The sequence below is a fragment of the Dermacentor silvarum genome, chromosome 9 (genome assembly GCF_013339745.2).
Source record: "Dermacentor silvarum isolate Dsil-2018 chromosome 9, BIME_Dsil_1.4, whole genome shotgun sequence".
Lineage (NCBI taxonomy): Eukaryota > Metazoa > Arthropoda > Arachnida > Ixodida > Ixodidae > Dermacentor > Dermacentor silvarum.
The window spans coordinates 77,491,535-77,515,509 of record NC_051162.1 but is presented as its reverse complement, the minus strand read 5'-3'; the positions used below and the strand labels follow the sequence as shown (position 1 = coordinate 77,515,509).

The following is a 23,975-nucleotide window of genomic DNA, read 5'->3' as shown; positions in this document are numbered from 1 at the left end:
CTCCTCAACGGCGTCCGCAGTGAACTGGCGACCACGGTCACTGATGATAACACGCGGCGGACCATGACGAAGAACTACGGAACGCAGCAGGAAAAGCGCCACACATGCAGCGGTGGAAAAGGGTATGGCTGCAGTTTCTGCGTACCGTGTGAGATGGTCCACGCAAACGATTATCCAACGGTTCTTATTGTTAGATAACGGGAATGGACCCATAAGGTCAATGCCTACTTGCTCGAAAGGTGTACTGGGCGGTGTCAATGGCTGCAGGGGACCTGGTACAGCAGTGGTTGGTCGCTTGTGACGTTGACACGTTTCACAACTAGCGACATAGTGTTTGGTTGTCTGGGACATGTTGGGCCAGTAAAATCGCTCTTGCGTGCGGTATAGCGTTCGCACGAAACCAAAATGACCAGATATCGCATCGTCATGCATGGCGCGTAAGACGTCGGCGCGGAGACTCTCGGGAACAACTAGAAGAAAACGTGCTCCATTCCCGGAGTAATTGTTCTTATACAGCAACTCATCACGAATGGTGAAGCGACCGCTGCCTTGAGCAGTACGAGCGGCGGCAAACAGCGGATCCAGGTTGAGATCATTGCGTTGCTCTCTCTGAAAGTCTGCCGCGTCGGGGAACGTACGAGTAATGGCAGCGAGATAGTCATCAAAATTCTCAGCTTCGCAGTCGGAAGTCGCAAGAGGAATGCGAGAAAGGCAGTCTGCGTCGGCATGACGACGTCCGCTCTTGTATGACACCACGAAGTCATATTCCTGTAGGCGCAGCGCCCAGCGCGCGAGTCGACCTGATGGATCACGCAAGCCAACCAGCCACCATAAAGAGTGATGATCGGTGACTATCTTAAATGGTCTTCCGTAAAGATAACATCGAAATTTCTGCACGGCGAAAACAGCTGCCAGGCATTCCTGCTCCGTAACCGTATAATTGCGCTCGGACTTGCTCAGACAACGGCTGGCATATGCAACGACATGTTCGGCGTTGTTGTGACGTTGTACAAGTACCGCTCCTATTCCGATTCCACTAGCATCGGTGTGCACTTCAGTCGTGCAAGATGGGTCGAAGTGACGCAAGAGGGGTGCTGACGTTAGTATAAATTTCAGTTGCGAGAATGATGCGTCACACTCCGGTGTCCATGTGAAGGATACATCCTGTCGCAGAATAGATGTCAACGGGTGAACAATATCGGCAAATCGGGGTACAAAACGACGAAAATAGGAACATAGACCAATGAAGGAGCGAAGTTCTCGTGCTGTCTGTGGTGGTTCGGGTCTGACGCCATCCTTGTCGACTAGATGTCCCAGAACCAATGTTTGACGCTCGCCAAACCGACACTTTTTTGAGTTTAAAACTAGTCCAGCTTTCTCGATGCAACTCAGAACAAGACTCAGGCGGGCGTTATGTTCTTCCAACGTGCGGCCAAAGATTACAACATCATCCAAGTAACACATGCATATCTCCCACTTTAGGCCACGTAAAATTGTATCCATGAATCTTTCGAAGGTGGCGGGAGCATTACAGAGGCCAAAAGGCATAACATTAAATTCGAATAAGCCATCTGGGGTCACGAATGCGGTCTTTTCCTTGTCTTTAGATTCCATAGGTATTTGCCAATACCCCGATCGTAGATCAAGCGTCGAAAAATAAGAAGCAGCGTGTAAGCAATCGATGACGTCGTCGATTCGCGGTAGTGGGTAGACATCCTTTTCGTCACAGCGTTTAGACGTCTGTAATCTACGCAGAATCTCCAGGAACCATCTTTCTTCCGGACGAGGATTACTGGAGCTGCCCATGGGCTGGACGACTTTTGAACAACACCTTTTTTCATCATTTCCTTAACTTGTTCTGCGATAACCTTGCGCTCTGAGGATGACACGCGGTAGGGCTTCTGGCGAATGGGGTGTGCTGAGCCGGTATCTATTCTGTGGCGAGCTCGTGATGATGGTAAATCAAGTGGCTTATCTCCGTGGGTAAAATCAAATGCAGCAACATGTCGAGATAGGACTTGTACCAGTGCTTGACGCTCAGGTGTGCAGAGAGCCTTGCTGATCATACCGGGAATCAGCTCTTCAGAAGGGCGATAATCGCATGGAGAATAAGCAGGAGCGGGCTCTGCTGTGAGTACTGCTATTGATCTGCATGAAGCTTCATCGAAAAGGGCAATTTTCATGCCTCGAGGCAGAACTACTGGCGTGGCGGAACAATTCAGCGCCCACAACGTTGCGACTCCTCTCGTCAAGCACACGACAGAGCAAGGCACGAGTATACATTTTTTAGCACAGTTAATGCTGATGGGCCTAATCACGAGGTCAACGCAAGGAGCGCCAACAGTAGTTGCACAAACACGAACGGGCGTTAGGCACCATGAGGGGGCAAGCACTGCATCAAGCACACTGAGTGTATTCCTTTCTTCGTCACACGAGCTTTGTTCAGAAAGCGCGGGTAAAAGCACCTCGTTCACATGGATTTCACCATTTCCACAGTCCACAGAAGCGCCGCAGTGTTGAAGGAAATCTATGCCGAGAATTACATCGTGCGAACAGCGGGCAAGGACTAAAAACTCCGACACAAACACTTTCCCAGCCAACGTAACACTTACAGCGCAAACACCGAGGGGGTGGAGCCACTCTCCGCCCACTCCACGAAAGGTAACGGCATCGTCCCATGAAAACATAACTTTGTGGCCTAGGCGGTTCTTGAAAGCGAGGCTCATGACAGACACATTCGCACCAGTATCAACTAAAGCAGTGGTCGGCAATCCGTTAACTAGCACATTCACTTTGTTTTTGATCATCACAGCAGGCAGAGGTATTTCATCCAAAGACCGTCCGGCGACCTCACCTCCATCGGCCGCGGATGCTAGTTTCCCGGCGGGGGCGAAGATGCACGGCGCCGAGGGGACGGAGAACCACGAGGACGGTTAATTGGTGGTGTCAGGCTGCGGTCAGACGCTGGCGAATCGCTGCGTCTGATCTCGCGCGAGAAACGGTCCGTGGGAAGTGAACTGGTCCATGGGTCGTGCGAAGTACGGGTTCCAGGTGGCGAAAACATCGGCGGTGTCCTTCGTGGCTGACGGTGTTGGCGACAGTAACGAGCTATGTGTCCCGTGGAACCGCAGCTGTAGCACACGGGAGGGTCACGGTTCACTGTATACTCTTCAAAACCAATGCTTGCTCTCTGTGGGCGGTAAGCGAGTTCGATCTCTCTAGGGTAACTCGCCTCCGGTGTTCGCTGGGATCGGTTGTATCGGTCGTAATTGGGGTCCTGGTAGTTGGGTCGACGTTGCTCTGGTCGCGTCCCGGCATCATAAGTCACGGGGCCTTGGCGATAATACCGTGGCTCTGCCCATCGTGATCGAGCGTCAGAGGGAGCGCCGCTTTCGTAAACAAGTGGTGGCTGTCGAGGCGGGAGTCTATATTCCGCTGGATACTCGGAGAAGGATGAAACGGTTGTCTCAACAGCTGGGGACGAGCATGGGTGATAAGTATCGCGGTGAGTCACTTGTGAGTGCAGGCTGAGCTCTTCTCGAACTATTTGACGGATCGTTGAAGCAAGATCGAGCGACTGGTCGTTATCTATGCTTGCAACGGTCGTAACGTTGGCTAATCTGCCAAACTTCGGCGTAACGCGCCTCGTCTTAAGCGGCTCGAACGTGCGGCAGTGCCGGATGACGTCGGCGACAGAGGCCAGGTTGTCTTTAGCAATCAGAAAGCTATAAACGTCCTCGGCGATTCCTTTTAGGATGTGCCCGACTTTGTCTTCCTCGGACATGCCAGAGTCCACCATCCTGCAGAGTTTTAGCACTTCCTCAATGTAGGTCATGCATGTTTCGCCCGGTACTTGCGCGCGTTGTGAAAGCGTCAGCTCTGCCCTTTTCTTTTTCGTCACGGAGTCACCGAAGCGCTCTTTGATTTGCGAAACAAATCTTTCCCATGTTGTGAATGTCTCCTCGTTGTTGTCAAACCACACCAACGCGGTATCCGTAAGAAAGAACACAACGTTGGAAAGCTGGGAAGTGCTATTCCACTTGTTGTAGGCGCTCACCCGTTTGTAATGGATGAGCCATTCATCGACGTCTTCGCCCGGTTTTCCGGCGAAGGGACGTGCATCTCGTAGTTGCTGGGCAGAACTGGCAGAACTGGCAGAGGCTGGGACAGGCCGTTGCTCTTCCGCGTCGCGGGACATCTCCAACTCCGCTGGGTTCGGTGGAAGTCCAGCAAGGCGGCGGCTTCGACGAAGAACTTGCGGTATAACCTCCGTCTTCGGGTGTCGATTACCCAGCACCTTCCACCACAACTGTTACGGAGAGTTGGGCAGAAATGACTTTATTTACAGGAGATGGATGATGGTGAGCGCGCAACCAGGCACTTCGTCCTCCTCTTCTTTCCAACTGCTTCTTGTATGCTCGTTACAATATATATATATATATATATATATATATGTGTGTGTATTGAAGCTAGTACAGGCTTACAGTCCAACCACTAATCATGATGATGAAGGAATAAACCGACTGATGAAGATGTTGCATAAGCAATTTGACAGGCGAAGACTAAGTACACAGTAGTCATGGGCGACTTCAAGGCAAAAGTGGGGGGAAACGCTGGGGAGCAAGCTACTATGGCAACAATTCTAGGAATAGTAGAGGTGAAATGTTGGTAGAATTCACGGAAAGGAATAGACTCCGACTAGAGCACTGCACGGGCCGATTTTTGCGGCCTGGGCCCGGCCCGGGCCCGTTTTTACATTTGGCGGCCCGCCCGAGCCCGATCAAAACTTTTATGGCGAGACCCGGGCCCGGCCCGGGCCCGGAAATAATCTACGTTACCCGCCCGGCCCGGCCCGCCACCCCTTTACCTTAAGCCCGAGCCCGGCCCGAGCCCGACTCGAACCCGGCCCGAACTCGGCCCGAGACCAAAAACTACATGTTTTTCAGAGTTGAGAAGCCCGAGAATGACTCGCAGAAAGCCCGAGCCCGGCCCGGGCCCGCGTCAAAAAACCCGAGCCCGGCCCGGGCCCGGGTCAAAAAGCACACGCCGTGCCCGAGCCCGGCCCGAGCCCGTGAAAAAACGCCTCTACCCGGCCCGGCCCGGGCTTTCGGGTAAGCCCGAGCCCGTGCAGTGCTCTAACTCCGACTACTAAATACCTTATTCAGGAAGCGCAGTAACAGGAAGTAAGAGTGAATTAGCCGTAATGGCGAAACAAGAAATGAAATAGCTTTCATACTCTGCGCCGATCCCAGCATAGTGAACGATGTAGAATTGTCAGATAAGGTAAAGGGCAGTGTACGATCGGTTAGTCAGGTTTAGGATTTACCTTAATTTTAAGAGATAAAAAGCCAAATTAGTCGAGAAGAAGCAGGTCAATGTAGACGCAGTAAGGATAAAAACACACGAATTCAGGCTGGTGTTTGAAAACAAATATGCATATATAGAACAGTTAGATGAAGATAACATAGAGGTAATGACTGAAACCTCCGCTAGGCTGATTTCAGAAACAGCAGTTGAAGTTGGAAGTAAGCTACCAATGCAGCCACTAAATTAGCTCTCCCCAGTAACAAAGGACATAATAAAGAAACGAGAAAGTATGAAGGGGCCTAACACATTGAATGAGATGAGTCAAAGCTGATAACGAAAAAGAAATTAAGCTATATTTGAAATAATAATGTCGGAAAGATTCAGGAAGCCGTAAAATGGTCTTTCTTCTTTCTGGGGTTTTACATGCCAAAACGAGTTCTGATTAGGAGGCACGGCGTAGTGGAGAGCTTGGGATTAATTTTTACCACCTGGGGTTCTTTAACGTGCAGATGCCGCAAAATGTGGCCGCAGCCTAAAGCCAATGACGAAAAAAAAACTTGGCATAGAACAGTGCAAGCTGCCTGCAGTGAAACAAAAGCTAGGTAATGTCATCAGCAATTTGGATGATACAGTTAAAGCAGCCGAATGATTCTGTACTGACGCAGAGCAGTCACATAACCTTCAGTAGAAGCAGTGATGAACAGGATACAAAGGCAACGTTCATAACTAACGATGAAGTTAGAAGGGCCTTGCAACACATGTCCAGGAGAAAAAGGCCGGAGAAGGTCCAGTAAGAGTTGATTTATATAAAGATAGAGAGATATTATGCTTGAAAGTTTGCCGTCCTTTACACGCAAAGAAGAATGCCAACATTATACTTATCCATAAGAATGGGAACGTTAAAGAATTGAAGACTCATAGGTCCATTAGTTTGCTGTCACTATTTTACAGAATATTCACCGAGATAACTTCCAATAGAATCAGGGCAACACTTCACTTTCACCGACCAAGAAAACAGGCTGGCTTCAAAGAGATATACACTACAATGTATCATATATATGCCATTATTATAATAACTCAGCAATCTGCGGAGTACAATCAACCTCTTCATACTGCTTTTTTAAATTATGCCAATGCATTTGATTCAGTAGAGATACCCGCAGTCATGGAGGCATTGAGTAATAAAGGAGAACAGGGGGCATGTTTGATTATCTTGAAAAATATCTACAAAGGTTCCACAGCTACCTTGGTTCTCCAAATTACCTATCAACAAACGGGTAAGGCATGGAGACACAATTTTTCCAATGCTATTCACTGCATGCTTAGATGAAGTATTCAAGCTATTTTGATTTGGGAGGCGTAGGAGTGAGAATCAACAGCGAATATCTCTACCCTCCACAACCTTTGCTTTGCTTGCGACATTGTCCTGTTCAGTAAAAGTGGAGATAAATAGCAAAAAAATGATTGAGGTCCTTAACCGAGAAAGTGTAAGAGTGCGGTTGCATATTGATATGCAAAAGACAAAGGTAATGTTCAATAGCCTGAGAAAGAAACAAGAATTCAGGATCGCTAGTAAGCAGCTAGAGTGTGTACAAGAGTACGTTTATATAAGTCAATTTCTTACAAGGGACTCTGGTGATGAGGATGTTCCCTACGGGAGAATAAAATTGGGTTGCACTGCTTAACGGCAGGCATTACCACATAAAGACTGGAAGCTTATCACTGTAGTTGAAAATGAAAGTGTACAGGCATTGCATTCTACCGGTCCTAACAACGGCAGTAGACAATATTGTAGTTGAATTTTGGAGAAAGAGATGCAGCTGGGGAGGCAATGTAAGGCGTACCGCAAATAACAGGTGTACGGTTAGACTTACAGAATGGCTGGCAACGAAGGGAAGCGCAGTGGCAAACAGAAGAAAATCATGTGAGGCGATTAAATTTGGAATTTGCAGGAGGAAATTGTATTCATCTAGCGTGAAGCAGGGATAAATCGAGGCCACAGAGAGAGGTCTTCCTACTCACAGTGGGCCTAAATATATGCTGATAATGATAATGACGATAAATCATTTGACTTGATGCCATTTTAAGACACTTTCCTGAAATTATGCGATATAAAGCATTGGAGTTCTGGTCAACTTATTTTACTCCCACAAGCTTGTATCGGTCTCTATGGTATAAAACTTTCCTGATTAAACCGGTCAGAAAACATTTGATGCACTTAATAAAGTACAAATGTTCAAAGCTTAATCTAGAAAACATACAACTTGACCGAATGTTCACATAAAATTTGTATAGAGAACTAAACAACACATCTCCTTTTTTTCTTGCAGGCTTTGTCGTGTACCCGAAACTTCTGGAAAGCAGGGCAGACGATGACCGTCTTATTTTGCACGTTCATCCTGGTCTGACTCTCACTCTCGAAAAGAGCTCTATATTGGCGAAGCATTTACATTTTGTCTCATCATTTGAACATTCCACCGCAACACTCGTAAGCAAACATCACCTAAGCAATCTGCTATAAACGGTTAACAATATTACAGTGATTATAAAGCACACTTCCCCCCAAAAAAGATTATTTACACAAGAAACACTGTACAAAGTTTTCACCCTAAATGAAAAGGTCATAACAGAAAACAATTGCCTCGATGGGAGCATACCGTCTCTAACAATGTCCTAAAAATATTCAAGTACGTGCGCGTTATTGTCACTTCATTTTTCTAGTTGTGTGTCGCGTGTTTTTGTCACCGATCTCAGCGGCGTGCGGGTGTTACGAGAGACGAGGTTGGGAGAGGCATGGCAACACAGCAAGCAGATTTTAATTTCACGGAAACCCAAAACCTCAAAATAAAAACTGACTCAACCTAGAACACAATGAATAAATACTACCAAATATACAACCTAACAAATCATCACTAATGATGTCCTTATTTCCGCCAATGTTAGTCCGTGGCGTCTGATCTGTGAAAGTCAGGCAACACTAGTCTCAGACTGCGACGCTACAAGAATGGATCATTCTTACTGAGTTCGTTGTTGCACGTATCTTCCCGGCCGGAAACTTGTAGGGTCTTTCTGAATGCCGTTGCTCATGCCGACTGTCGCATAATCGTTGCTGCCTTGATTTTGGCCCATCAACTTGTTCAACTCGAATGCCGGTGTCCCGAACTCCATCGGGGACGTGGCCCTGGTCAGGCCTAACACCGAGGTACGCCGCAACTTCTGGGAGCGCCGACATGGAACCCCGGGGATTACCGAACGCGCTGGTCTGCAGATGAAGGGGGATCCTCTATGGAGTGCCCAGCCCTGCCGTGACAGGCTGCAGCCTGTCCAAGGAGCCTCACTCGAACTTCGCCGAGGTCTACGGCCGCACCCTGGACTGCCAGCGTCACGGACACGACCGAGCATCCAAGTCTGCCGTCGCCAGTGCGGTGCTAACGATGCGACCTTCCTGGCCCAGAACCACGTCGATAATCACCGCTCAGCGTCTCTTCACCCTCGATTACACCTTGGGACACGTGCCTCGAGGTCTCGTGCCGTTCGGAACGCTTCGTTCAAATCGTCTTCTTTTTCTTCTCTCGGGCCGCGTGCCTCTTAGTCATGACATTGTCACAGTATTGTACAGAAATTGGTAGTTTAGGAATACTAAGGTTAATTATAATCAAATAAATTCAGAACGTTAGAAACAGTTACCCATTAGCAAACGCATTATGACAGTCTTCGAAGAAATATGGTAGAGGCAAGCGCCAGTTATTGAAATGGTGACTTTGAAGCTGGGTTTTCCTTTTTATACTCGATGAACTGAATTATGTCCAATAAAAACCGTCATCTCAATTCTATAGTTTTGGCTCAAATGTGTAATATTTACTGATAGCCTTTAAAATTGTTCAAATAATTGAGTCGAACCGACTCACTTATTCAACTTTGTGGAAATTATAGACACAACATAAAATCAACTGCTCGACAGAAGTGTGAAACCCTCGACAGACGGTTAATTAGGATTCAAGAAACAATATGCAAAAAAAACTCCTAGAGATATTTATATTGACGCAAGATAAAAGAAGAAGCATAGAGCATTATGCCGGTACGAATGAAGAAGAGGCAGAGGTTGATCCTCGCCATCTTGGCTGGCTGCTGTTAGATCTGTACTTCTGGCCTGCCTTGTATATATTTGTAAATACACGCATTTAGAGCAAACTTTCAGCTGGAGGTGCGGGGTATGCTGCCTGTTCATCATTATCGCTCAAGCACGGAACTCCGAAGCGGTCGGCGCGTTGTTCCCTCGGCGATGGCCAATAAAGCACGCACCAAGGTAGACTGGTAGCGTAGCTTCCATAGAAGCCCACATGTCAAGAAAATGGCGGCTCGTCGCAACGGTCGCCATCTACGTATCGAGGGGACAACTAACAGCAAGCAATATATATATATATATATATATATATATATATATATATATATATATATATATATTGTGGGCATTTATTGTGCACGTCTTCATCATCTGTACATTATCATCATGTGCCCCTCATCTTCATCGCGTGTGCGGGCGCATCATCATCAGTGTGGACTGTGTCGGAGGCTGTTCAGGCTGGTTGTGGACGCCGCCCTTCTTCACCGTGTCGTCTCTCGGGCTCAATAAAGGTCCGCCCTTACTGTGACGTCACAAGTAGTGGAGGTGCTTCCTGGTTCTCCGTCCTCTACGCCCCTGGCCTACTCCCTGGAGCTTCGTTCGGGTCGCCGCTTGTGCCCACTGTCCGTCAGCATGTCGCAGGACGAGCAGCCTGGTGCTTCTACCCCAACCATCCCGTCTTCACAAGCCGCACCTTCTGTGATCATCAGCGGCCACCAGCGTGATCCTCATCGGTTCGCTGGTCTTCGTGGTGAAGATGCTGAGGACTGGTTGGATGATTACGAGCGCGTAAGCTCTGCTAATCGGTGGGATGATCCCCACAAGCTCCGCCATGTCTCGTTATACCTGACCGGTGTGGCGAAGACATGGTTTTTCAACCATGAGGTTGATTTCACCGATTGGACGAACTTCAAGCAGCAACTTCGGCAAGTTTTTGGCACGCCGGCGGTTCGCTCCGCCCTTGCGAAGAAAACTCTGGATGCTCGCACACAACATTCCGGCGAGTCCTACACATCGTACATCGAGGATGTGCTTGCACTCTGTCGCCGTGTCAATGATGCGCTGGCTGAGTCAAACGCGCCGGCTGAGTCAAACAGGATACGCCACATTCTTAAAGGTATTGGGACTGTGGCCTTCAACGCGCTCGCCGTCAAGAACCCGGTTACTGTCGCTGATATCGTCTTGACGTGCCAGCGCGTCGACGAGCTCGAGTCCGTACGTTTGCAGCCGGACTTCAGCGAACACCGCTCTGCGGCAGACCCTGACTTGCGTATGATGATCCGGGTGATCATACGCAAAGAACTGAACTCACTTGGCTTGTCACCTCCACTGATTCCTGCTCAGCCTTCTGGTGCAGCTTTGCGCGACGTCATCAGAGAGAAACTTGCGTCAATGACCTGCTCTGCGCATGTGGACCCTCCGGTCCCTCGCACCGTGCCAACATACGCGCATGTAGCTGCCGCGCCTCCAACTAGTGTACGTCCAACGTTGCCTCTACCCACATACACGCTGGATGTTGTCGCTCCTCCGGCCAATGTCCCCTCATTACCACTTGAGCCGTCATCGCCCCACCTGACCGCACTATCTCATAGCACACAGAGCGCCCCTTACTACCCGCCTTGGCGACCATCTCGTCCTACCTGTTATTACTGCGGTTATCGCGGCCATATATCACGTTTTTGCCGCAAGCGCCAACAAGATGAGCGTCGCGGGTACGACCTGTCTGAACGCGATGTGTATGCTGGTGGGGTCTCTTACCAAAGCCGTCGTTACGCTTCCCCTCCGCGCCGTTCCCCATCTCCGCCCGCAACGACCGAGACGCCGAATGGTTACCGCACCACCAGACGTCGATCACCTTCGCCCTTCCGCCGCTCCTCCTCACCGCTTCGGCCTGCCTCATTCACCTCTGACCGCCGCCCGGAAAACTAAGTAATGCAGTTTTCGGAGGAAAAACTACATTCACCGACAGGACTACAATTCCTCCAGCGCGCCCTTGTAATATGGTGTCCGTGTTTGTTGAAGGTGTGCACCTTGAAGCTTTGGTGGACACCGGTGCGACTTTATCTGTTATACATTCCGATTAGTGTAGGCGTCTCAGGAAAGTTACGACGCTTTTTGATGGACCCGCGCTTGTTGCAGCTCAAGGGAAAACAATCCGCCCTTCCGTATTTTGTACAGTGCGCGTATTCATCGATGGCATCGTCCACTATACAATTTGCTGTGCTGTCGCCCTGCTCCCACCAGCTCATTTTAGGATGGGATTTCCTTGCCTCTGCTTCTGCTGCTATATGTTGTGGGCAAGGTGTCGTACGTATGACCGACACCGACTATTCGCTCGGCGATGAACCGTAGCAGCTACTTCGTCGTCTCGCTGCAAAAGATACCGAGCTACCTCCAGGCTGTCAGCAAATTCTGACCATCTCGTCCAACGTCATCGACCATGGCGATGTGTTAGTGTTACCTTGTGCGCGTTGGCTCACAAAAAGGATAGCCATTGTTTCAGGCCTAGTTAGGTTTGATAATTGTTCTGCGCTTCGAGCAGCAAAGAAGACCACATCTGAGAAAAGTCTACTCCCTAAAGGCACCACTTTGGCTTGCGTTGTTGATTCAGAGCATCTCTCCGTCGTTCCCCTCAAGGCTGCTCCCTCTTAAATCCCTTCTGCTGGACATTCTGCCTCTACCTCTGTTCTTGCTGCTGTAATCAGCTTTGGACTTGACCCCTTCGCAGACGCAAAAACTCCTTGCCTTGCTGAACAAGCATGAAGTTTCATTTGACGCCCATTCTTCAACATTGGGACAGACGACCATCACAGCTCATCGGATTCAGACAGACGGCAGATCCATCGTGCGTCGCCGGCCGTATCGCGTGTCTCTAGCTGAGCGCAAAATTATTGAGCAAAACGTCGCCGACATGCTGCAACGTGAGATAATTCACCCCTCTGCTAGCCCTTGGTCGTCTCCCATTGTTTTGTTCCGAAAAAAAGATGACTCCGTGCGTTTCTATGTAGATTACCGAGCGCTGAACAAGATCACGCGCAAGGATGTGTACCCCATGCCTCGCATTGACGATGCCCTCGATTCCCTGCAAGGTGCCGAGTACTTCTCCAGTGTTGATCTGCGTTCAGGTTACTGGCAAATTCCGATGCACGAAGCCGACAAAGAAAAAACAGCGTTTGCAACACCAGATGGTCTTTACGAGTTCAACGTCATGCCCTTCGGCCTCTGCAATACTCCCGCAACTTTTGACCGCATGATTGACACCGTTCTGCGTGGGCTGAAGTGGAAGACCGGCTTGTGCTATCTGGATGACATCGTTATTTTCTCGTCGACATTTGCACAGCACCTGCAACGTCTCGACGAGGTTCTCACGTGCATAGCCAGTGCTGGTCATCAACTCAACACCAAAAAGTGCCAGTTTGCAAGCAAGATGATCAAGGTCTTAGGTCATACTGTAGGCAAGGATGGTATATTCGACCTGATCCTGACAAGATTTCGGCGGTGCTTCACTTTCCTCGTCCAGAAAAGACCAAGGACCTACGCAGTTTCCTCGGCATCGCTTCCGATTTTCGCCGATTCGCGATTTCGCCTCTATAGCTCTACCTTTACACCACTTACTGCGTTCTGGTGCTCCCTTCGTGTGGTCACCTGAATGTGAATCTGCCTTTGACCAGCTAAAGGGCGCTCTCACATCTGAACCTGTCCTGTGTCATTTTGATGAGACTGCACCCACACTCTTGCACACGGATGCAGGCGGCCATGGCATTGGTGCTGTGCTCCTCCAGCCAGACTGCTCTTCGCGTGAAAGAGTCGTTGCGTATGCCAGCCGCGTGCTCACACCTGCCGAGAAGAACTACACCATCACCGAGCAGGAGTGCCTCGCTGTCGTTTGGTCCGTCCAGAAATTTCGTCCTTATCTCCACGGTTGCCATTTTACCATCGTGACGAATCACCACGCCTTGTGCTGGCTTTACACACTCAAGAACTTGTCCGGGCGTCTTGGTCGCTGGATTCTTCGTCTGCAAGAATATGACTTTGAAATCATCTACAAGTCTGGTAAGAAGCACCAAGACGCAGACGCTCATTTTCGCTTCCCGTTTCCTACAGCCGCACTCATCAATGGTTCCGCCACCACCTCCAGTGACGCACTAACTGACGTCTATTCTACGGCGGTTTTGTCCTTCGCCATTCTTGATCATCTGACTTCGCACGACCATGAATCATTTTCGTCTCAACAACTCGCTGACTCGTAGTGTCGCCGTATTATAGACCACCTTCGTGGAGCTTCGCGCCCGCCTAACGCCCGGCTTCGTCGACAGCTGACACGATTTAAGCTGGAAAACTCCGTGCTGTACCGCCATATCCACAATCCTGATGGACGACGCTGGTTGGCCGTGCTACCTCGTTGCCTTCGTGCGCGTGTCCTACAGGCCTTTCATGACGATTTGACTGCTGGCCACCTTGGCATCCAGAAAACTTACGACCGCATAAGAAGTCGCTTCTGCGGGCCTGGCCTGTCTACCAGTGTGGCGAGATACGTCGCTTCCTGCGCCCTTTGTCAGCGTCGCAAACGTCCAACATCAGCTCCTGCCGGGCAACTACTACCAGTCTCATGTCCTGCGGAACTATTTGAGGTTGTTGGCATCGATCTCTATGGGCCACTTTCCATGACTTCCACCGGTAGGCGATGGATAGTGACAGCCGTCGACCACCTGACGCGCTATGCCGAAATAGCTTGTGTAAGTTCAACATCGGCTTCCGAAGTCGCTGCCTTCATTCTTAAATCGATAATCCTGCGCCATGGCGCCCCTCGTGTCCTTCTGAGCGACCGCGGAAAGACATTCCTTTCCCAACTGGTAGGCGAAGTTCTCAAAGCCTCTGGCACCACTCACAAGACTACATCAAGTTATCATCCTCAGACCAACGGCCTGACTGAGCGGTTTCATCGTACGCTCTCTGACATGATAGCCGCCTATATTCAACCCTATCACAGAAACTGGGACACAATTTTGCCGTTCGTCACCTTCGCTTATAAGACCGCCGTTCAACGCACAACCGGTTACTCGCCATTCTACCTTGTTTATGGCCGTTCACCCAGTTCCTTTCTCGATGTTTCTTTCTTCTCTGCCCCTGTCAGTCCATCTCGATCTTCCTGCGAAGGATAGGTTTCACGCCTCGTCCATTGTCGCCAGCGTGCCCGCGTCAACACCTTAGCCAGACAGCGGGACCGCAAGGATCATTATGACGCACATCATCGTGTGGTATTCTACAAGTCTGGCGATGATGTGCTGCTCTGGACACCATTTCGCACTCCTGGATTGTGGGAGAAGTTTCAGTGTCAGTTTATTGGCCCCTACACGGTCCTGGAAATGACATCTCCAGTTAATTATCGAGTGACCGCTGTTGTTTCCTCAACTGACCGCCATTGCCGCTCTACCGAAGTGGTCCACGTTTCTCGCATGAAGCCCTTCACGCGGCGTTCCCCGTACCTCTAGGCAGCGGCCAGGATGGCCGCTTTCGCGCGAGGGAAATTAGTGTGGGCATTTATTGTGCACTTCTTCATCATCTGTACATTATCATCATCATGGGTGTGTCCCTCAGCTTCATCAGTGTGGACTGTGTTGGAGGCTGTTCAGCATGGAGGAAAGAAACAAAATAGGAGAGGCCCTGACGTCACTTTTTTGAAGCCGGAAGTGCAGCCATGTTGGTGTGCCACCTCTATTTGCGCCTCCAATCAGGGGTTCTTCAGCTCGCCGGAGCAGATGGGCGCGAACTTTGAACTTGCATTGTTACGAGCCGCCGGAAGTGTGTGCTCCTGATGCGCGTCAAAACAAATCCTACAAAACTTTTGTAGCAGTTTTAGGGAAGCAGACGCGCTCCTGTGTTTTTCCGTGGCACGTTGAAGAAGACAACAAAGACCCGCGTCGTGATTGCTTGAGTGTATCTGTTGCTGGCCGACACTCACACTCACAGACCCAAAACACAACTTTCAAGGTTACACACCACACTCCAAAGTCACCTTTTCTCGCGAACAAAAGGTGCTGTGGGAAAGACACCGGCGGAAAAATCTTATCTCACTTTTCGAGACCGAGAGCAGCAGCGAAAGCTTCAGGAGCGCGGTTGCCATGACAACGTTGACATTTGGGGTACCCGTCCCATTTACGAAAAACAGCACGTGACTTCCCCTACACCTTCTCCAATACGTCCGTGCTGGCCAGGGCCTCTCCTGGGGTTTCCTTCCTCCATGCTGTTCAGGCTGGTTGTGGACTCCGCCCTTCTTCGCCATGTTGTCTTTCGGGGTCAATAAAGGTCCGCCCTTACTGTGACGTCACAATATAAAGTGACGTCACAACCGGAAATGGCAGTGACATCAACGTCTTAGGCTATTTGGCGCGAATGTTTGAATTTCTTCAGCGTCCGGCATTTATACCACTACGCCAGCAGTTCGTTTTCTTTTTTGAGGCTGCGACCCGCCTCAGCTGAAGCGCCAGCGTGTCATTAAACTATAGGAGTCGCGTATGTCTTAATGTCATCATAATTCGGCTGTTAGTGACGGCAATAAGTTTACTCCAGTAGGAACCTTAGGAAGGTGTGCGAAAAGGATGGAAATAAATGACAGTTACTTCACTTTTATTCGTCTAGAATAATGCAACCAATATAATTCACCAAGCAAAATTTGTTTCAAGGAATAAAAAGCACACAGTCGTTATGTATAGCAACATATGTGAAACCTTTAAACAGAATCATTCGCGATTCCGTAAGACACCATGTATTCATATCCAACGGTTATCAGACAAGACAAGATTGCGCCACTTTATCATTTAGAAAACATTTGACTTACTAATTTTGCGTCCCGTCGGACACTCAGAGCCTGTGTTACGGAGAGTGAACGACCACAGCGCGACGTTTCTTCGCGGGTCGTTCCGCAGTTATCGTCACGACGAGACACAGCGCGTTGGATGCCGCAGCCGTGAACTTGCATGATAACAAAAAAGCTGCACTCACACCTTTCGCCAATGAATGCCGAGCGATAGGCCATGCAAAATTTGAAGAGAAGCGCCCACCACACTGTGAACAAACACGGAAGGAAATAAAAAAAAGAAAAACTCGGATGAAGCCGCTGCGATCTAGTGAGCAACGCCATTCCGCACCACATAATAGCTTGTTTGCACAGTCTTGTGAAGTCTTGCGCCAGAATCATTGGTTGGTAGGGGTCACCATGAACGAACTAATAAATTGGGAAATAGAAACAAAATTGTTATTTGTGGTTTTGGCACAGCAAAAATATTTGAAACGAACTATTTACCCGTATGACAGTATTCTGATGAAAAGTTTTCGAACAATTTTTTTAAATATTAGGTTTCCTAGTTTCAGTGTTTGTCCCCTCTCACCTAGTCGCGCTTCAATCGTGCACCACCAACTGATATCTCTGGCGATAGGTTTTGGCACACTTTTCGTTCCAAGCTTCACGACCTATTAAGATGGACCTTACACGCACCGCGCCGGAACCTATCATGCAGCAGCCATCCCCACCGTCTGTCATCCTATCGCTACCAAAAGATCCGGGAACCTTCTGCGGCACAGATGACGTGGTCGTCGAAGATTTGATTGCATGGTATGAGCGTGTCAGCAAACAGAACAGGTGGGACGATACGCTTATGCTGGCGAATGTGGTATTTTATCATGAAGGTACCGCGTGCGTCTGATACGAGACGCATGATCACGATCTGACGAGCTGGCTCATATGCAAAGACAAACTGATTTATTCGTCAGCTAGCCGCTAAAGCTGAACTTCGCTCTCGCGCGCCGTCATCTACTGAATCACACATTTCGTATATTCAGGATATTCTAGCGTTTTGCCGTAAAGTAGATGGTAACATGTCCGAAGCGGACAAGATCGGGCACATACTCAAAGGAATCGCCAATGACGCATTCAACCTCTTAGTATTCAGGAACTGAACCACCGTGGATGCTATTGTGAAAGAGTGTCGGGGATTGGAACAAGCAAAATCGCGCTGTATCGCCTAGCAATTCACCAGACTCCCCAATACTACCGCACCGTCATCCTGCGGAGAACCACTATCGACTTTGAAATCACCGCTTTCGAACAGTTTTACACGGATCGTTCTTCGTGAACTAGAAGCAATGTCACCAGCACCTCTCGTGCCCGATGTCTCAACGGCCAACCAGCCTATGGTTTCATTGATTCAAGCTGTGGTTCGACAGGAGGTCGCTAATTTGGGACTCTCCTTTGTCTGCATTGTTCGCGTGCCCCCATTCGCATCAGTCACACTACCAGTTCCACCAGTCGCACCGAAGTAACAGCCCTTTTACTCGCGATACCGCAAACCCGCAATCCCGCTGAGGGGAGCATATAGGATGATCACTAAATATGTTTCGCGTGCTCTCGAGTTGGGCATATTTCGTGGGACTGCTGGAGCCGTCGGACGTCGCCGACTGGCTGCAGCACCCAGAGCCCTCGTCCTGAAGGCTACTCCCATGCAACTTCGCCACACTCTCCACCGATCGACACGCCCGACGTCGACACTCGCACCAACGTATATAGCAGGTCACCACCGCCGGGCGCCCGCCGATCTTGCTCACCGCAAGCCCGCCGTTTCCCGTTGCCTGCAAACTCTGGACGCTACGCATCGGAAAACTAACGAGTGCAGCGCCCGCAGGTGACGCTGCATTCTTGAGCTGGCTTCGAAACCCTCCTCTGACTGTCCTTACCAGCTCTATTTTGCTCGAAGTTCATGTCGACGGTGTTACTGTTACGACCCTTATCGACACCGGTGCGCAGATCTCGGGGATGAGCGCTAGTCTCCGTGAGAAGCTGATGAAAGGCCTGACACCTGCATGCCGTGCAACGTACAGTAAGAGTCGCCGAAGGAAGGACACTTACTGCTGTTGAAAAGTGTATTGCCCGCGTTACTCTGTCTGGCCATCGGACGAGCGCTCAGCTTCTTGTGTGAGCAGTGCCCATACGACGTGACTTTGCGCATTGATTTTTTCTCCACGCATTCAGTCCTCGTCGACTGCGGCACCAGTGTCCTTCAACTGGAACTCCCTTCTGCCCCCCCTCCCCCTCGAGACTTTTGCTGCTAATCTTACGCAACTATGTTCTTTGTAGCTCATGAGATTGCCGCCCCAATCCACTACTCATGTTGATTTGACGTCCTCTTCGGCTGTCGCTGACGGGGATTACGTTGCATCTCCTTTTATAGACGTTGTCTTGGCACAAAATGTGACCGTACCACACGTGGTTGTCGAAACTTTCAACAACGAAGCTTATCTGCCTGTGCTCTGCTTTGGATTATCAGCCCGTGTTCTACCTTCGCGAATTGAGCTTGCAACGTTGTCATCTCACAATGACTGTAAGATCTCGATGCTAACATCTGAAGGCCCTTCAAGTCTGACGTACGCAGCAGGATCCAATCAACTTGCGCACCAGTGCATTCAACAAATTGATAGCCGCGAACCTTTCACCTGCACATGCTGATGAGTTCTGCCGTGTGTTAGCGTCGTAACAGGATTTTTTTTTTTACTTCGACAACCACCCACTTGGCCAGACAACGGTTGTCATGCATCGAATCGACACCGGCGACGCAAACACTATTCATCGCCGTCCATATAGCGTTTCTGCTGCTGAATGGGCAATGACAAAGACAGAAGTCGACAAGATGGCGGCAAAAGACATTATATAGAACCTTCGTGTAGCCTGTGGGCCTTTCCAGTTGTGCTCGTCAAAAAAAGATTGCCCCTGGCGTTTCTGGGTCGATTACAGACACCTTAACAATATCACTAAGAAGGACGTATATCTGTGGCCAAGCACAGATGATGTCGTCGACTGCTTCCATGGAGCGAGTTATTTTTCGTCCATCGACTAGCGGTGTGGCTATTGGCAGGTTGTCGTAGATCCTATGGCCCGCGGGAAGACCGCTTTTGTTACACCTGACAGGCTATACTAATTTAAAATTATGCCCTTCGGTCTATGCAATGCGCCAGCCACATTTGAGCGCATGATGGATTCGCTCCTTCGTGGCTTCAAATGGTCGACCTGCTTATATTACCTAGATGACGTTATTGTTTTCTCAACGACATTTGACAGCCATATTCAGCGCCTCTCGGCCATCCTCCAAGTGTTCTGCAGCGCCGGTCTTCACCTTAACTCATCCAAGTGCCATTTTGGTCGCCGCGATATAACAATGCTCGGTCACCTTGTTAATGGCGTAGGAATCTGACCTGACTCATAAAAATATCGCGCCGTGAAGCATTTCCCTGTACCTTGCTCAACGAAATACGTTCGCTCCTTCATTGGCTTAAGTTCTTACATCTTTTGCTTTCTCAAAAATTTCGCTGAGAGCGCCCATTCGCTCACCACTCTTCTCAAGAAAGATACGGATTTATTCTGTGGACATCGAGAAGCTCATTAGTTTTCTGCGCACATCCGCCTTCTGACGACTTCTGCTCTGTTGGCGCACTTCGACCAATCTGCTCCTTCGGTAGTTCGGACGGATGCCAGTGGATACGGATTCGGAGCCGTCCTTACCCAGCGCAAGCATGGTCGTGACTGCGTCATAGCGTACGCCAGTCGCTGTGGGCGCAATTACTCAATTACCGAGCGTGAGTGCCTTGCGCTTGTTTGGGCCATCTCCAAATTTCGGCCGTACCTCTTTGGCAGCCCATTCACGGTCGTGACTGACCCTTATGCGCTCTGCTGGCTTTCCTCGCTGAACGATCCTACAGGCTGGCTTGGACGCTGGGCTTTGCGTATACAACAGTACTCAATTTTCGTCGTGCACCAGTCTGGCCAATTACATCAGGATGCGGACTGCCTGACCCGTTATCCCGTGGATCCACCCGACAGCACCAACCTTGACACCGATGCCTATATGTTCTTTCTATATCTCAGTTTCTTGATTTCGGCGATGAACAGCGGCGTGATCCGGCTGTACGTCCCATCATCAACCATCTAAGCTCCGGGGCCTCTGGCAAGTCGCGCGGATGTTTATCTTACGTAAAGGAACTTTATACCGCCACAGTGTATGCCCCAAAGCCCCAGAACGCTTAGTGGTGGTGCCCTCCCACATGCGTTCTACAGTCCTCCAGCAGTTTCACGGCGAATTCACAACAGGGAATCTTGGCGTAACACGCACTTATGTCCGCGAGCGGCGTCGTTTCTTTTGACCTGGCCTTTATCGCTCCGTAAGAAGTACGTGTGTTGGCAGCTGCGAACTGTGCCAGCGACGCAAGAGGCCACCGACGCTGCCCGCCGGCCTTCTTCAGCCTATCGATATACGGTAGAGCCGTTCTTCCGCGTCGGCCTCAATCTGCTTGGACATTTTCCTACGTTAGCATCATGGAACAAATGGGTCACTGTCGCCACGAACTACGCCACGAACTACGCCACGCGCTACGCTATTACGCGCGCACTTTCAAGCAGCTGTGCTACCGATATTGCACACTTCCTTCTCCACGATGCGATTCTGTATCACAGAGCTTCTTGTCAAGTGATCCCCGATCGCGGTCCTTACTGCTTCTCCCATGTCATTGATGACCTGCTCCGCTCATGTTCCAAAAAGCACAAAGTAACCACTGCCTATCACCCTCAGACAAACGGCTCACCGAACGACTGAATCTCACCATAACCGTGATGCTCTCCATGCACGTTTCAGCTGATTACCGCGACTACAATAACCTTTGTTACATTCGCCTATAATTCGTCACACCGCGATACTGAAGGTTGTTCACTGTTTTATTTTATTTTTGGCCATGAACTGACACCACCCATGGATACCTTACTACCAGCCGCTCCACAACAAACATCGGAGTACGTGCAAGATGCCATCGCAACGAGGAACGCTGCGCGTCATGTCGCGCGTAACCGCCTTGCAATGTAGCAGGTGTCACATAAGTTCCGTTACAATTGCCGTTATAAGGTTGTATATTACGCTCCATGATTTTTAGTGCTCTTCTGGTAGCCAACTCAACGCGTTGGTCTCTCAGCGAAGCTTCTGCCACGCTACCACGGTCCTTATCGCATTTTGTGCCAAGTTACGGACGTGACGTATGATATTGCACCAGCAAAGCCAATGTTACCTTCTGCGCCGGTCCAGACTGATGTAGTTCACGTTGTTCGGCTAAAGCCGTATAACCCATATGCTGATGCTGCATTATGACCTGCTTAGTTGGTGTGAGTGTTTTCGCGCGGGGGGTAATGCCGCGAGATAGAAGAAGCATACAGCATTAGGCCAGCACCAATGAAGAAGAGGTACATGTCGGTCTTCGCCATCTTGGCTAGCTGCTGTTGCGCCTGTGCTACTCAGCTGTCTTGTAAATATTTGTAAATATACGCTTTTGCGCAACAGTATTGTGTTGTAATGTACCTACACATACATCCTACTGAAAGAAAGCCAGTGCAATTATTGCAGTGCTATTGTAATCTTGGTAGCCTTTAGGTTATAAGTAGGGCAAATTGTAATTTATGTTACCACTCCTATAAATGTTCCGCCATCTTAAACAAACGTGAAAACAGTGCCGGACTTGGTCTTACGTACGGGTAACACCTGGATACCTACCTGCAGGTGCATCGTAGAGTAGCATTTGGACAGAGGGCCGAAGGTGCACACAAACAATCAAGAATAGATAGGCGCCACCGGAATGCCAATTCCGTGTGTAAACTGTTTCATAGGGCAGTGTGAACAGGCGAAATGAACGATCAGGGGTTGTAGTGCGCAAACAATCTATGATGAAGTGCAGACAAGGATCAAGGCACTGTTCCCCTCCAATTTCGAATCATCAAAAATACATATAACGCAGACGTCGAAGTCGGCGTCTAAGGGCGGTGGTGGTTCCATTACCGTGGTGAGACCAACAGTCCGCATTCATGCGTAGATGTCCAGATTTGTACACGAATGGGAATGTATACTGTTGCAATCGTAACGCTCAACCACCAAGTCTTTCGGCAGGATCTTTGGCAAGTACAGGAAATCAATAATTGCAGGGAATGTCGTACCAAAGAGATACGGGATAAATTTTTGCCAACGCCCATACTAGTCAAAGGCACTTTCGTTGAGCGATAGAGCATTACGCGCAGGCTTTCTGACTGTGGCGCCATCTAGTATCACCGTCGTGAAGCCTGAGCGCGGCATCGAAAATACACGGCGTTTTGGTCATGAACCCGTCATCAGAACGCGGCAACCCAGCTCATCTCTAGAGCTCTTTTTTTCGAGACGAGAAGCGTCCCGCCAATGGCGCCTTAACAAATAACAATGTACTTACGTTCCTAGATAGTAATATTTTGTAAGGGGAAATGGTAGACCTTCTCCTGCTCACATTTGTTTTGCGGAAATTCTTTTTATTAGTTCAACAGAGAAGAGCTCGAACGAAACTTGTACGAAGATACCACGCATATGTCATCTCTCATTGTGGACCGAGTACAGAGTGGCGTGCAAGTGGTAAGATTGGAAAAGCGAACTCAAACATTCAATCCTGATAAATCACGACTGTATTTCTTTCGCTGAAGCAATTTCGCGAATTCTCTTTTGCGTATTCCCCATAGATTCCTCCTAACATAGTCACTGACTTATCAAGAGTTGCGTACCGAAACCGCACAGACTATCTCTTCTATACGGGCTCCGCCCATTCGTTGTCGCTTACTTTTCATCTCGTCTACGTGTGTGCATTAAGTATTCACCATTAGGATGGAAAATTGGGTGTGTAGGTTATGCATCTTTTGTGGTGAAAGGCGCTCAGACGGCACATAAAAGAGAGGTACACACTTTTTTTAGTAATAATAGTTATATCCATTAGCATGGGATGCTCGTTTAACTATTCACACGCAAGCAGCGATTAAATTTCATTTTGAAATATTTACATCCTCAAAGTAAGTTTTTCAACAAATATAGCTAAAAGAACACGGCAAGGTGGATAAAAAGGACACTGACAATGACATGGAGCAAATGTGTAAGTTTATACAATATAGGCGATGAGGCGAAGCTCACAAGCGAAGGTAATGCGCTTGGCATTGAAGTAATGCAGTTTCAGATGATATTTCCAATGCCCAAACGTGTGTAGCCATGCTACTATCTAGCACTTCGATGATGATGATGATGATGATTTATTGGCATCCCCTTGGAAACGGGGCGGCGACAAATAGTCACCTAGCCTGCTTGATTTAATCAGATAAACTATACATCTTCTTTATCTAGCATTTTTGTATACCTCTCATTATTTTTCTTTTTCAAAAATTTACCTTGTACCGCTGCCTATGATTTTAAGAGATGAGGTCGTATCCATCTTTTCCCTGCTTTTTTTCCACCAGTACTCTAATCGTCTCTTGCTGATCTCTACGGCTGATCTGTTTATGTTTCCTTCCACTTTAAACCCAAGCGCTTCTGGGAGTTGCACGTTACCTACGGTTCTCGCTGGGTGGATCCCGTCGCATTCCATTAGGATGTGCTGAGTGGTCTCTGGATCTTTACTGCAGCATACACATGCCTCATCTAGTTCCGAATATTTGTTCCGATATGTGTTCGTCCTTAGG

General features: G+C 49.1%; 1 protein-coding gene across 1 annotated transcript in view; it reads left to right on the top strand.

Annotated features, from left to right (window-relative positions):
* The first annotated feature begins 7,505 nt into the window (after positions 1 to 7,505).
* Positions 7,506 to 23,975, top strand: part of LOC119465330 (uncharacterized) — a 42,430-nt gene continuing 25,960 nt past the window's right edge. Inside the window, exons 1-2 of the mRNA XM_049655329.1 lie at positions 7,506 to 7,795; positions 22,795 to 22,887. Of these exons, the coding sequence (XP_049511286.1) occupies positions 22,843 to 22,887 (45 nt within the window). The 5' untranslated portion in view covers positions 7,506 to 7,795; positions 22,795 to 22,842. The remainder of the gene's footprint in view (positions 7,796 to 22,794; positions 22,888 to 23,975) is intronic.